The sequence below is a fragment of the Melozone crissalis genome, unplaced genomic scaffold (genome assembly GCF_028551555.1).
Source record: "Melozone crissalis strain CALT ecotype California unplaced genomic scaffold, PUWL_Pcris_2 ptg000111l_1, whole genome shotgun sequence".
In the NCBI taxonomy this organism is placed as follows: domain Eukaryota; kingdom Metazoa; phylum Chordata; class Aves; order Passeriformes; family Passerellidae; genus Melozone; species Melozone crissalis.
Window position 1 is genome coordinate 7,171,190 of NW_026535888.1, and position 14,821 is coordinate 7,186,010.

General features: G+C 54.0%; 1 protein-coding gene across 1 annotated transcript in view; it reads right to left on the reverse strand.

The window, feature by feature from the left end:
* Positions 1 to 484: 484 nt before the first annotated feature.
* The window catches only part of NKAIN1 (sodium/potassium transporting ATPase interacting 1), a 35,379-nt gene continuing 21,042 nt past the window's right edge, over positions 485 to 14,821 (reverse strand). The window contains exons 2-7 of the mRNA XM_054292460.1: positions 11,943 to 12,080; positions 11,287 to 11,367; positions 9,108 to 9,305; positions 6,430 to 6,490; positions 4,354 to 4,435; positions 485 to 554 (exon numbers count right to left, since the gene is read on the reverse strand). Coding sequence (XP_054148435.1) covers positions 545 to 554; positions 4,354 to 4,435; positions 6,430 to 6,490; positions 9,108 to 9,305; positions 11,287 to 11,367; positions 11,943 to 12,080 — 570 coding nt within the window. The 3' untranslated portion in view covers positions 485 to 544. The remainder of the gene's footprint in view (positions 555 to 4,353; positions 4,436 to 6,429; positions 6,491 to 9,107; positions 9,306 to 11,286; positions 11,368 to 11,942; positions 12,081 to 14,821) is intronic.

Sequence of the window (14,821 nt, forward strand, 5' to 3'; positions counted from 1 at the left end):
CAAGGGCCGGGGAGGGGCCACAGCAGCCTCGGGGCTCCCAGCTCGGAGCAAGGCCCCAAAACGTGGCAGGGAGGGGGTGCAGGAGGTTCAGGGTCCCGTGTGTCCCCCGTGTCCCCAAATCTGGGGTCGGATCCGACTGCTCGGAGCGTCCCAGAGCGAGTCCTGGCACTGCTGCTTCATCCCGGTGGGAGAATTCCTGTGGAAGCACAAATCCCGTGCTCGGAGCCAGTCTGAGCCAGATCCGGAGTGTCAGGACATTGTCCCAACCCTGCCTGTCCCCAGGGCGGTGCTGTCCCTGTCCTTGTCCCTGTCCCGAACTCCGCTGCTCCAAGGAAAAGCCAGGCTGGGACAAACACATCCAGCGGTGTCCGTGAGCGCTGCCACCTCCGCGCTGTCCCCGCGTCCCCACGGCGGGCAGGGGGTGCCCAGGGGGTGGCACAGCCCCCGCCGTGTCCCGGGTGATCGCCGTGGTGGCCCCGTCGCGCCCGGGGTGGTGGCATCAGAGGGTGGTGGCACCGCGGGGTCCTGGCGCCGCTGGGTCCGCTTATCCCGAGCTGGAAAAGAGGGGACAGCAGGGGTTGGGAGAGAGCCCATGGAGTGTCCCCATGTGGGGACAAAGAGGGGACAGCAGGGGTTGGGAGAGAGCCCGTGGAGTGTCCCCATGTGGGGACAAAGAGGGGGCAGGAGGGGCTGGGATAGAGCCCGTGGAGTGTCCCCATGTGGGGACAAAGAGGGGACAGCAGGGGTTGGGAGAGAGCCGCGGTGTGTCCCCAACTGGGGACAAAGAGGGGACAGGAGGGGTTGGAACAGACCCCACGGTGTGTCCCCACATAGGGACAAAGACGCACAAAAGGACAAAGAGGGGACAGGAGGAGCTGGGAGAGATCCACAGCGTGTCCCCATGTGGGGACAGAGGCACAAAGGGACAAAGAGGAGATTCTGGGGAGCTGGGACACTCCAGGAAACTCCTTTTTTCCTTCCACTTTCTTCCAAGGCTTTGGGAGAAAGGGGTTGGGAGAGAGCCCGCGGGTGTCCCCACGTAGGGACAAAGAGGCACAAAGGGACAAAAAGGGGACGAGAAGGGTTGGGAGAGACCTACGGCGTGTCCCCATGGGACAAAGAGCCGCGGCCAGATGGGGACAGGGACCTCTCATGGGGTCACTGCTCTCTTCCACCCCTAAAAATGTCACAGAGTGGCTGGGGAGCGGGGCTGGTGTCCCCTCACATGGGACATCCCTCTCTCTTCTTGGTGTGCCTATTATAATTTTTAATTAATTTTCTTAATTTAAATTTTTTTTATTTTTATTTTTGTTTTGGGTTTTATTTTTATTATTGTTGTTATTATAATCAGCATTATTATCATTGTTATTATTAATAATTTTATTGTTGTTCCTGGGGTTCATTACTCTCTCTTCTTGGTGTGTCTATTATGATTTTATTTTTATTTATTTTTTTATTTTATTTTTATTTTTGATTTTGGATTTTATTTTTATTATGGTTGTTACAATCAGCATTGCAATCGTTGTTATCATTACTAATTTTATTGTTGTTATTATTAATAGTACTAATAATGCAGTTGCTACTGCTACTATTGCTAGTATTATTATTGTTATCTTTTGCTTAATTTCAGTTATTAAACTGTTGTTACCCCACAGGTTCTCCCTGTTATTGTTGTTGCTATTTTTATTGATAATAATACAGCTCCTCCTACAACTATTATGACTGCTACTATTACTATTATTCCTGTTATTATATATTCCTTAATTTCAGTTATTAAACTGTTGTTACCACACAGGTTTTCCCTGTTATTGTTGATATTTTTCTTCTTATTAATAATAATAATACAGCTCTTCCTCCTACTATTATTCTTATCTTTTTCTTAACTTCAATTATTAAACTGTTGTTACCCCACAAGTTCTCCCTATTATTGTCGTATCTATTTTTATTTTTATTAATAATAATAATACACTTGCTACTACAACTATTACCACTATTACTTCTGCTGTTATTCTTGTTATTATATTTTGCTCAATTTCAATTATTAAACCGTTGTTATAGCACAGGTTTTCCTTATTGTTGTTGTTATTGTTAACAACAGCAATAGAATAATAAAATAAAAATAAAGCAAACAAAAAACCGCATATTTAATATATATAATATAAAAATAATAATTAATATTGACTATTGATTAATAATAATAATATTAAATAATAATAATAATAATAATAATAATAGTAATAATAATAATAATAATAATGTTGTACTTATTCCTGGACCTCCCCACATGTTTGTTAATTAAATCACAGCTAATTAGAAGCTGCAGAATGAGCTGTAATTGCTGCAGCCTGGCTGGCCCTGGGGACATGAGTGACCCTGGGGACACAAGTGACCTGCCCCACAGAGCCAGGCCAGCCCTTGTTTGTCCCCTGGCCAGTGAGAGGAGCAGTGGACCCCAATGTCCCCTCCCTGTCCCCTCCTCTGGGGACAGGGGCACCCCCGAGTCCCTGAGCTGCCCCTGCTGACAGGGGGATGGAGGGGACATGGAAATGACAACTGCATTAATTAATTATTCAGTGGGTCATTAACGAGCTGCTGGGGACAGGGGGAGCTGGCAGGGGGGTGACAGTGTCCTGGTGTCACCCAACGCCCCAGCCCGGTCCCTGGCAGCTGGGGCAGTGCCAGGGGGACACTGAGAGGGTACAACCCCCCAGGACAGGGACAGGGACACCCAGGAGCCGAGGTGTCCCCACCTAGTGACACAGCCCCAGCCTTCTGTGCCAGCAGCTTCTGTGTCCCCCGTGTGTCCAAAGCTGCTGTCCCCAGCATTTCAAACCCATTTTTGAGCTGATTTTCCCAAATCCTGCAGCTTTCAGCCGTGACCCCACAGCTATTGGGGTCTGCTGGGCCTGCAGCACCCCCTGGCACCCCCTGTGCCCTGGGGGTGACATGGGGTCAGGACAGGCTCCCCTGTGCCCTGGGGGTGACGTGGGGGTCTCCCCTGTGCCCTGGGGGGTGACATGGGGACAGGACAGGGTCCCCTGTGCCCTGGGGGGTGACATGGGGTCAGGAAAGGCTCTCCTGTCCCTCTGCCCATGGTTCTTTGCCCAGTCCCACCCAAGCAGGGCTGAAGGGACACAGGGGACGTGTCCCATCCATGGGACAACACTGCTGGGACCCCCAAGGTGAGGGATTACCCCCAGTAACCCCCAGGATGTGCCAGGAGGTGCCAATGCCACCATCCATGTCCCCATCCATGTCCCACCCACACCCGGGGGGCTCCCAGCGCCGTGAAGGGGGCACAGCACCCATGGGTGCTCCCCCCACCACAGCAGTGTCCCCAGGGAGGACCCAGCAGTGTCACAGATGGATTTGTCCCCCCCCCAGCCCCTCTCTGCCTCCCCAATGGCACCGCCTGCCCTCCAATTTGCATACAAGGCTTAAACATAATTAATTTTTGGCAGCGGGCAGAGCCTGCTCGAGGTTAATCCCTTTAGATTTGCGAGCCTTATCTCGCTGGGGTGTTTATCGAGCTCGGCTTAGCGGGAACAGAGAGCGAGGAGGAGTCGGCAGCGCTTATCAGGGGAGGGAGGGAGGGAGGGAGGGAGGGAGGGATGGTCCCCGGGCATGGCAGGGGAGCTCAGCGAGCAAAACCCAGCGAGCAGAACCAGACCCAGCCAGCAAAACCCAGTGAGCAAAACCCAGCAAGCAAAACCAAACCCAGTGAGCAAAACCTAGCGAGCAAAACCAAACCCAGTGTGCAGAACCAAACCCAGCGAAGAAAACCCAGCGAGCAAAACCAAACCCAGCGAGCAGAGCAAAACCCAGCGAGCAGAGCAAAACCCAGCAAACCAAACCCAGCAAACCAAACCCAGCGAGCAAAACCCAGCGAGCAAAACCCAGCGAGCAAAACCCAGCGAACACAAACCCAATGAGCAAAACCCAGCGAGCAAAATCAAACCCAGCGAGCAGAACCCAGCGAACACAACCCAGCGAGCACAAACCCAACGAGCACAAACCCAGCGAACACAACCCAGCGAACACAACCCAGCGAGCAAAACCAAACCCAGCGAACAGAAACCCAGCAAACTGAAACCCAATGAGCAAACCCAAACCCAGCGAACAAAACCCAGCGACCAAAACCAAACCCAGCGATCAAACCCAAACCCAGCGAACACAACCCGGTGAGCAAAACCCAGCGAATAAAACCAAACCCAGCGAACACAAACCGCAAGCGGATCCTCCCCAAAGCTCCTGGTCCTGCCCGGGTGGAGCCTGGGGAGTTGCGGGGAGGATGTGCAGCCCCAAGTCTGGGCACACCGAGGGTCCCGCACCCCTGAGCACCCCGGCACTCACGTGTAGAGCGGCTGTAGCTGCAGGTGCGACGTCTTCTGGGGTGCCTGGTACCCATAGGAGTCAAAGCCGCCGATGAAATCAACTGGGGAGAGCCGGGAGAGAAACGGGGTGTGCCGGGAGAGCCCGGTGGGATGGGAACATCCCGGGCTGCAGCTGCATCCCATCAAAATGTGACACCCCAGGGAAATGCGACTGCTCAGTGTGAAATTGGGAAACCTGGAGAAATTGGGGCTCCAGGAGAGCTGCAGAGGGACTGGGGACAAGGACAGAGGGACAGGAGGCAGGGAATGGCTGCCAGTGCCAGAGGGCAGGGCTGGATGGCATCTTGGCAATTGGGAATTGTTCCCTGGCAGGGTGGGCAGGGGCTGGGCTGGAATTGCCAGAGCAGCTGTGGCTGCCCCTGGAGCCCTGGCAGTGCCCAAGGCCAGGTTTGGAGCTCCTGGGACAGTGGGAAGTGTCCCTGCCATGGTAGGGGTGGCACTGGAGGTGGATTTCAGGTCCCTTCCCACCCAAACCATCCTGTGATTCGGTGATCTTGACCCACCACAGCATCCAAGGGGATCCCGGTGCTGCATTCCCGAGGGAATAAATCAGGACCACTAACTGGATCAGATCAGAAGGGATCACTGGAGGTCACCGTGTTTCCCCAGACCTGACCTCTCTCCCCAGCACAGCCAGCACAGGGATGGATTCCAGGTGCAGGCAGGCTGGGAATTCCAATCATTCCAGGATCCCCAGCAGCACCCAAGTTCCCAAATCCCACACTGGGGTGGGTTATCCATGGGTGCCCAAGAGCTGACAGCTCAAGGGCAGAGCCCCCCTCTCCTGGAATATTTCCCTTCCTGACTCAGTGTTCCACCAGCTCTCAATTTTAACGCCATCCATCCATTTCAAATCTAATAAGATATTCCATTAAAAAGATGCATTTGCATCCTGGGCTGAGGCAGCATTAATATTAAAATTGTGTTGGATGCAGAGTTTGTGGGAGTGCAAACGCGTTCCAGAGCCACCAGCACTGGATAAACCCTTTGGAAAGGAGCTGTTCCCCCAGGCAGAGGCCAATTCCTCATGGAAATGTTTTATTTCCATGGGAAAGGAGGGAAAACACAGGAGTGCTGCACCCCAGGCTGGGCTGGGACCACCTGTGGGCATGGGGGGGGGGGGGGGGGGGTGTGCTGATCACAGTGCTGAGCCCAGTGCTGATCCTGGTGCTGAGCCCAAGGTTGATTCTGGTTTAGCCTGGTCTGACCCCAGTCCTGAACCCGGTCTGAGACCCCTCTGATCCCAGTCTGATCCCAGTGCTGAGCCTGGTGATGAGCCCGGTCTGACCCCGGTGCTGAGCCCAATCTGATCCTGGTCTGATCCCAATGCTAAGCCTGGTCTGACCCCAGTGCTGATCCCGGTGTTGAGCCTGGTGCTGATCCCAGTGTTGAGCCTGGTGCTGAACCTGGTCTGAGCCTGGTGCTGAGCTCAGTGCTGATCTCGGTCTGATCCCAGTGTTGAGCCTGGTCTGACCCCAGTGCTGATCCCGGTGCTGATCCCGGTGCTGAGCCCAGGGAAGGAGCACATCCCGGTGGTTGTGGCCCAGCCCTGCAGGGATCTGCCAGCTGGTGGGAATTAATTAATGGCAGATGAGCTTTTAATGCCCTTGGACAGCCTCAGCCTCGACCACCTGGTTCAGGGGCCAGGGTGCTCCCCGAGGGGGGTTTGCAGGGATCGGGGTGGGATCAGGAAGAGCAGCACAGACTGGATAAAGTCAGCCTTCATTTTGCCTAAAATGCTGTTTCCCCTGGTTTGGGGTGAAATCCTGGCGGTGGGGACACAGCCTGGGGGACACAGTGTCCCCAAATCTCTGTGGCTGCCAAGGGAGGAGGGAGGTGACAGCGACCCCATCACAGTCCAGCAGCTCTGCCTCACCAGGGATGGGTAAATGGGGCAAAAACCCAATTAAAGGGATTTCCTCAGCTGCCTGGGACCCGGGCATCGCTTCCCCAGACCCCTCTGGGAGCTGCCATCCCACTCAGGGTGGCACCAGCAAGGACACTGTCCCCCTGTCCCCCCAGCCAAGGCACTCACAGCTGTCCTCCTCCTCCAGGAACACTTTGCTGACGTAGCAGGCGTAGACGAAGCCGAAGAGCTGGGGAGAAACAGGGCAGGGAGAGGCTGGTTATGGGGGCATGGGCAGCACAATGGGCACAGTGCCAGTGGGGGCACGGCTGGGGGCCTGGGAGTGACCTGGGGACACTGGGAATGAACTGGGGGTCCTGGGAGAGAAGTAGGGGGCACTGGGACTGACCATGGGCATGAACTGGGGGTCCTGGGAGTGAACTGGGGGGCACTGGGGGTGACCCAGGGGCCCTGGGAATGAATTGGGGGTCAGTGGGAGTGACCTGGGGACACTGGGAATGAACTGGGGGTCACTGCAGGTGACCATGGAGTCCTGTCAGTGACCTGGGGGCACTGGGAGTGAACTGGGGGCTGAGAGCAGCCAGAACCCATCCCAGGGCAGTTTGGGGGGCAGCAGCATTGGGTGGATTCAGCTGCACAAGGTGGGGCTGGAGCTGGCACCCCACAGAGGGTGCTGAGCCCCATACAGTGCTGGGAGCACCTTTGGGGACCCCAATTCCCCTTAAAGCTCCATTTTAGGGAGCTCTGCCTCCAGGTGTGTCCCATTGCCACCTCCCTGTCACAGGAGGTGACAGTCACCGGCCGGGGGGACCCTCCCTCCTGGCAGGCAGCACATTCCAGCAGCTCATTCCCAGGGAGCGATTCCTCCATCCCTGCAGCATGCAACCCTTGATCTGACAAGTTTTGGGGTGGGACACCCCTGGAGTGGTGGCAGGGCTCTGTCTGCTCCTCTCTGGGTGACAGAAATGCATGATAGAGACACCACGGTGCCTCTGCCCACCCCGGCCCCTCCACCCGGTGTTGTATTGCACTAAATAGTTTATTTAGTTGTTGTTTTGCACTGGGTGATGGGAAATTTGTACTGAGTTCGTTATGTCACATAGATTGTTGTTTCCCCTCTCCCATCACATGGCCTGTCCCTCATGCACCCTCTGCTGTACCCCCTGGTGGTCTGGCCCCTGGTTACCCCTCCCCAAGGGTATCCCATTGGCCAGGGTCCTCTTTCCCCGCCCCCCTCCTCAAGTATAAAAATCCACTGCAAGGATGTCACGCCCATTTTTTACACCTGGGTGGTGACAGGAGCCAGAATGGCCATTGTCCATTCCCAATGGACAATAAACAGGACACTCGTCCCCACGTGGAGAAGAGCTCTTCTCGTCTTTGACTGTGTTCATTTCAGACTGTTGTATTCATATTGTTGTTATCTGATTTCTAGAGTCCCATACCTTCTGGGTGGTTTTCTCACAAACAGCTCTTCACAGCAGTGTTGTTCCTGCTTCTTCAGCAGGGCTCCTCCAAGACTCTCCCTGACTGGCCAACCTACCCCCTTTTATCCCAGTTATCTTCACTAGCCACAGCTGCCACCCAATTAAGGACATCACAGCTGCAGCCCATTTAGAACAACTAGGATCGGGGCAAGGCCACTTATACAATACATAGATTTTACTGAGACTCATAGGCCAGTTATACAATGCATAGGTTTTACTATGGCTCAAAGGCCACCTATACAATACACACTAAGATTCAATGGCCACCTATATTTCCCCCTTTTCTTTTAACAATTATACAATTACAACACATATAACCCACCATGACTCAAAGGCCACGTGCCTCCATAGCTCCTTGACTCAAAGGCCATATTTCTCACAGCTCCTGGCTGTCACAGCTCCTCGACTCAAAGGCCCTGTTTCTTCACAGCTCTTGGCTGTCTTAACCTCCACATCTCTCAGGCTGCCCCACAGCTCTTGGCTGCCTTATCTTCTGCAACTCTCAGGCTGCCTAATCTGTTCCACAGCTCTTGGCTGTCCTATTTTCTATCACGTCGGGGTCACCACTTGTTGTTATTAGATTTCTAGAGTCCCATACCTTCTGGGTGATTTTCTCACAAGCAGCTCTTCACAGCAGTATTGTTCCTGCTTCTTCAGCAGGGCTCCTCTAAGGCTCTCCCTGACCAGCCAACCCACCCCCCTTTATCCCAGTTATCTTCATTAGCCACAGCTGCCGCCCAATTAAGGACATCACAGCTGCAGCCCATTTAGAGCAACTAGGATCGGGGCAAGGCCACTTAATACAATACATAGATTTTACTGAACCTCCTACTATATCAGACTGTGTGGGCCAGAGTCCAGAGCTAGCAGGGTTGGACTTATACAACAGCCCCGAGACACACAGATTCTTACAACCCTGCGTGTCCCATTCCTGTCACAGACATCTTTTCATAAAAATCCTTTCTTTAGGATTTTTCTCCTTTCTGAGAAGCTGTGGCCTCAGCAACAAAATGTAAACAGTGGTTATCTGCTGCTGTGGAATGCAACAGGTAGATCCATGATTGGTCTTGGGTGTTTAGATTTACTGACCACTCACGGCAGAGCTGGGTCTCACTCTCTGCTGAGACACAGCCCTTTGTTATTCATTCCTTTTCTATTCTCAGCTCAGCTAGCCTTCTGAGAACTTTTCTCTCTATTCTTTTTAGTATAGTTATAATATTATATATATATATCATAAAATAATAAATCAAGCCTTCTGAACATGAGGTCAACATTCTTGCCTCTCTCTTCATCCTGCAACCCTTGCAAGCCCTGTGTCCCATTGCCGGTGTGGGATGGAGAAGAGCAGGGCGCCCTTACCGCCAGGAAGATCTGAGTGGCGCTGCTCACCACCTCGATGTACTGGTAGTCCAGCAGGCAGCCACTGACCGTGATGACGTGGTGATCCTCGGGCGCCAGCGGGGAATTGAGCACCGGCGTCACCAAACAGCCAGGGCCGTTCTCCATCCACCACGAGCGGTGCAGGGACGTGTTGAAGGTCATGATGAAATCCCGGTCCTGGAGGAGGAAGAGGAGGAGAAGGGGAAGGTGGAGGAGAAGGAAGGAGAAAAGAAGGAGAAAAGAAGGAGAAAAGAAGGAGAAAAGAAGGAGAAAAGAAGGAGAAAAGAAGGAAAGATGAAGAAAAGGAAGAAGAAAAGAAGGGAGAAGAAGAGGAAGAAAGGAAAGAAGAAGAGAAAAGAAGAAAAAGAGGAAGAAAGGAAAGAAGAAGAGGAAAGAAGAAAAGAAAGAAGAAGAAAGGAGAAAAGAAAGAAGAAGAAGAAGAAGAAAAGAAAGAAGAAAAGAAGCAAGAAGAAAGAAGAGGAATGGTAGACCACGGTTCTTTGCAGGATGGCTGGACAGTAAATGGGTTTTCCAAGCCAAGGAGGCTCCCTGAGGTCAGAGCAGGGCATCCCCTGAGCCCAGCCCCGGGTTTGGGGCTCCCTCCCGTGCTGGCACCGTGGGCATCGGCTCAGGCAGCACCCGGGGGTGCCCAGTGACAGGGTGGGTGCCACAGAGCGGGACCAGAGTGCAGGGAGGGTGTTTGTGATGGGCAGCACCCCATCTGCATGTTCCAGGTATGCAGGGCAGCCCCTGCTGCTTCCCCTGGGATTTGGGGGTGCCATGCCCTCATTTCACGCCCAGGGAGCCTTGCAGGGTCCCCCTGGAGCGTGTCCCCTCCTTGTCAGCCCCTCACAAGCTCTGGGGCTCTGCCTGGGTCCTCTCCAGCAGCTGTGGGGTGGCCTTGGGCAGGCTGCATCCCCCTGCAAGGGGAGAAACCCCAGCCCCTGGCTGCCCCTTCCCACTCCATGAGGGTCCCCCTGGTAGCTCTGGCTGAGCCCTCACCCCATGAGAATCCCCTTGGTACCCCTGGGGACCCCCCATCCCCCAGAGAGCCCCCCCAGCCCCTCTGTGCCCCCCCGGCTGTGCTGGGGCCGAGCATCCCCCGCAGGAAATCACCAATCTGGGATTAAACGATTTTTGCTTCTGGGGGCAGCACAAACCCCACAAGGGAGCGAGTGGGTTTGGGTCTGTGGAGCTGCAGGATGCGGCTGAGGCACAGGGACGAGGGGGAGCTGTGACGGGCACCGGGATTTCCACAAAAACCCGCGGTGGGAGGGAATCCTCCCCCTCTCCCCATCGTGCTGCGCACTCAGCGCTCCGGGAGAGCCTCAAATGACCTGGAGCTGCTCGGGGAGAGGTTCCAGCCATGGAACACCCAGGAGGCTTCTTCTGCTTGGGGCAGCACGGAGAAGCGGAGCTGGCTGTCCCCAGCCCCCCTGATGTCCCCAGAACCGGGGAGGGACGCCCCGGGACCCCGAGCCTGGGCTCAAAGGTTCCCTCGGAGCACCCGGGGGTGCCCCATCCCCGCGGGAGATTTTGCTCTTTGTGGTGTAAAAATTAAGTTTGAACAGCGCAGGTGTGGTGGAGGCACAGCCCCATCACATCCTCACCCCATGGCCAAAGGGTGATGTCCCAAAGCTGGGAATGCTGAGCCCCAGAAATCCCGGGAAAATTGGGAATTTACAGCAGGGGGGGGGTCTCCCACCTCTGCCCTCCCCATCCCTGCCCCAGACTCTGCCCCGAGCTTCCTGCCCCTGCTCATCCCATTCCCGGGTTTCGCCGTTCTATCCCTTCAGTGGAGATAAAGGAAATTCGGTTTGGGTTCGGAAACGGCCGCTCTCTCCACTCTGAGCGGTCGGTTTGTCCATCCCATCCCATCCCATCCCATCCCATCCCATCCCATCCCATCCCATCCCATCCCATCCCATCGCACCCCATCCCATCCCACGCCACGGGAATTCCGTGCTCCGGGGAGGCGCCCCCGGCATCACTTTGCTGTGGGGCTGGGGCACCCCTGGGCTGGGGGGGGGGGGCACTTTTGGGGGAGAAGGGAGGAGAGGAGAAGGAGAATGATGAGGAGGAGAGCAAGGGCGGGCCAACAGGAAGGACGGAGGTCAGGAGGATGCAGGGAGGAAGAGGAGGAAGGTGGGGGCGTTACCTGTGACAAGCGCCCGACCTCCAGGTAGAAGCAGATGATGAAGGCGTTCCAGCCGACCCACAGCACCAACCACACGGCGTACTGCGGGACGAGAGGGGTCAGGGCACGGGCACCCCCCCCTCCAGCCCCATTGCACCCCCCTCCAGCCCCGCTGCACCCCCTCCAGCCCCTCTGTACCACCCCCCAGCCCGGCCCTGCCCGGCCCGACCAGGGGCTCTGCGTTGGGATGGTGGAAACCCAAAATCACAGAATGGTTTGGGCTGGGAGGGACCTTAAAGTTCATCAATCAGGGGAGAACCCCTGGGGGCCCCAGGCATCACCCCAGGCTGAGTTAGTGAGTGCTAATTGCAGGGGAGAATTAATGAGGTGGGGAAGGTGTTTGCCTGAGTTGTTCCTGAGGATGGGCATCCACCAGCCGTGCCTCAGTTTCCCCACCCAAAAAAAACTCCAAATACTCATTGGATTTCCTTTGTGAGGTCTCTAATTCCCACCCCTGTCATGGCCCCTCCCAGAGACCCCTCCCAAATCCCTCTGTCCCACTCCAAGCCCTGTCCAGCCTGGCCTTGGGCACTTGCCAGCACTCACAGCTTCTGTGTTCCCAGGGATACAGGAGGGACCTGGGGCTGACACTGCTGCACCGCCAGGGTGGTACCTACCATCATGAGGTATCTGGATCTGTACTGGATGGTCCCGAAAATCCCCAAAATCACGGCCATGATGTGCAGGAAGTTGGCCAGGATGGGGGCCCACTGGTATCCCAGGAAATCAAAGATCTGCCTCTCCAGAGCAGCGACCTGCAACAGAGCAGGGAGGGGACAGGGATCAGGGCTGGGCACGCCCGGGGTGCTGAGGGCAAGGAGCAGCTGGGAATGGCTGGGAATTCCATGGATAACAGGTTGGGGTAGGCTGGAATGTCCGTGGACGGCCAGCAGGACTGGGGTTATTGGGTGTTGTGCTGCGATTTCAGGGTTTACCTCAGAACCCCGGGTCCCTCCCCTGATAATTCCCTCCCAGGTGTGTCAGTCACCTCTCCTTTCCCCTCCCAGCACTGTCTGTCACTCCTGGCATTCCAGAGTGATTGGCAGATTCAAAGGATGCCCTCTACCCCTGGGGGCATTGGGCCATCCAGGTGTCCTTTGTCCCTTTGTCCCTCCCCTCCTGTCCCTGCTTGGTGGCTCCCTGCCCCTTCCCTGCCCCTCTCCCCAGGGTTCAAAGGAGCAGCAACCACGGGCTCAGGGAGTTCTGTTGGAGCTGCTGCTGCATTCAGAGGCCTGTGGGCCAGAATAAAGCTCTGGATCCAAACCCCTCCATCAGAACCGACTCCTTTCCTTCACCATTACCTTAAAGCTTCTCTGCCAGAGGGAAACCTGAGGAGCAGCCCCTGTTATGGGGGGAAGCTCCATCCCAGCACCACCAGAGCTCCTGCAGGCCTGGCCTTGTCCCCACGGGCCCAGCTGCAGCACCCAGCCAGCCCAAAGTGTCTGTGGGGTGAAACACCACACACCCAGCCAGCCCAAAGTGTCTGTGGGGTGAAACACCACACACCCAGCCAGCCCAAAGTGTCTGTGGGGTGAAACACCACAGTGCAGCTGTTTGGTTCAGCACCAAGGGCCAGACAAGCCAAGGCATGTCCCATCCCCAATATTGGTAATATCAACAATTGGGAATATTATTTTACATACATCATATTATACTATATTAATATAATATATAAAAATAATATATTAATATATAATAGATAATAAAATAGATTATAATTAAAATGTATTAATATATTTTGTATAAATTACATTGTATTATATTATATTATATTATATTATATTATATTAATATGGGGTCACATCTCCTTGAGTTCCAAAGGGGAGCCCAAGGAGATGTGACCCCACTCTGCCTCACTTTCCCATCACTCAGAGCTCGGGCACTGCTGGAAACCCATCCCAAGGATGATTTATGGTGGGAAAAGCCTCGAGCTCCCATGTTTTGATTTCCAGCTCCTGTATTTTGATTTCCAGCTCCTGTATTTTGATTTCCAGCCCATCCTCTATGGATCCATGGAGCACTGATCACCATTACCATCTGCAATCCCAAACGGGGCTGTGCTGAATGGGGTAAATCCCCCAGCAGCTGAGGGGATCCAGCCCTGATCCCAGCACTTATTTATGGCTCCATTGCTCCTAATCACAGGATTAGCTCCAAGGAAAGGGTGAGCAAAGGCGAGGTGGGAGCTCTGGAATGTTCAGCCATGGGTTTAATTCAAAAAATGGGGATTTTGGATGAGGGCATGGTTTTTTAGAGAACTTTTAAGGGAGTTTTAGGGAACAAGGTGCGGGGACGGGTCAACAGCAGCCTGGAAAACCCAATTTTTTTTACATTTGTCTAACTCAGCCCTGTCCTGTCATTTTTTGAGGTGCCTCAGATTCACCCTGAGAGCTTCAGGGCCCTCTGAAGTTCTCCTCACAGCACCATTCTCCAATTTTCTGCCTGAAAAATGGGGAGTTTATCCTGAAAACCACAGGAAAAAGGGGTTTGCATCGCCCCTCCATTCCCCAGCAGCTCCCAAAGGGATCCGGAATGAGGGGAGAGCCCCTGGGGGTCCCAGGCATCATCCCAGGCTGAGTTATTGAGCCCTAATTACAGGGGAGAATTAATGAGGTGGGGAAGGTGTTTGCCTGAGTTTTTCCCAAGGATGGGCATCCACCAGCCGTGCCTCAGTTTCCCCACCCATAAAACTCCAAATTCTCATTGGATTCCCTTTGTGAGGGCTCTAATTCCCGCTGACTTCAGCCCAGCCCCACCCTAGGGCTGATATCCCATCTCCTACCCTACTCCTGGGGTAGGATCTGCTGGATTAGAGCCAGCAGGACACTGATTTTAATTAAAGGTGATGCCAACCCTTGGAGCAGCAGCCTCTGGGTCTGTGGGGCTGGGACAAAGCTGTTTGCACTGAAACTGAATTCACTTCCCTGCTCCTTCAGCTCTCTGAGGAAACAGCCTCAGGAAATACCCACAGCCAGGCTGTAAATCTCCTCAATTGAGGAATGGAAATGATGAATGATACAGGGAGTGCAGAGCTTGGGGTTTGTGGGCACCCATCCATCTGGGGGCTGTCAGCAGAGCTGGATGGAGGTTTGGGTACCAGGGATGCTCCCAGCTGAGGGATGGGGCTGGGATGTGTGACATTCACATTCTCTGAAAAAATCCTCTTGCCCAGGGTTTTTCTCCTGGGAAGCTGAGAAGCCTCAGAGAAAAGGAAAACAATTCTGATCTCATTTGCTTCTCCTGTGTTGCGCTCATGTGGAATGTGGTTGGAGATTGTTTACCCACAGGTGATTGTTCCGTTGCATTCTGCTGGGAGTTGTTTTCACTCTTTGGCCAATCAGGGCCAAGCTGTGTCGGGACTCTGGAGAGAGTCACAAGTTTTCATTATTATCTTTTTAGCATTCTGTAAGTATCCTTTTTGTATTCTTTAGTATAGATTAGTGTAACATTCTTTAATATAATATAGTATTATAAAGTAATAAATTAGCTTTCTGAC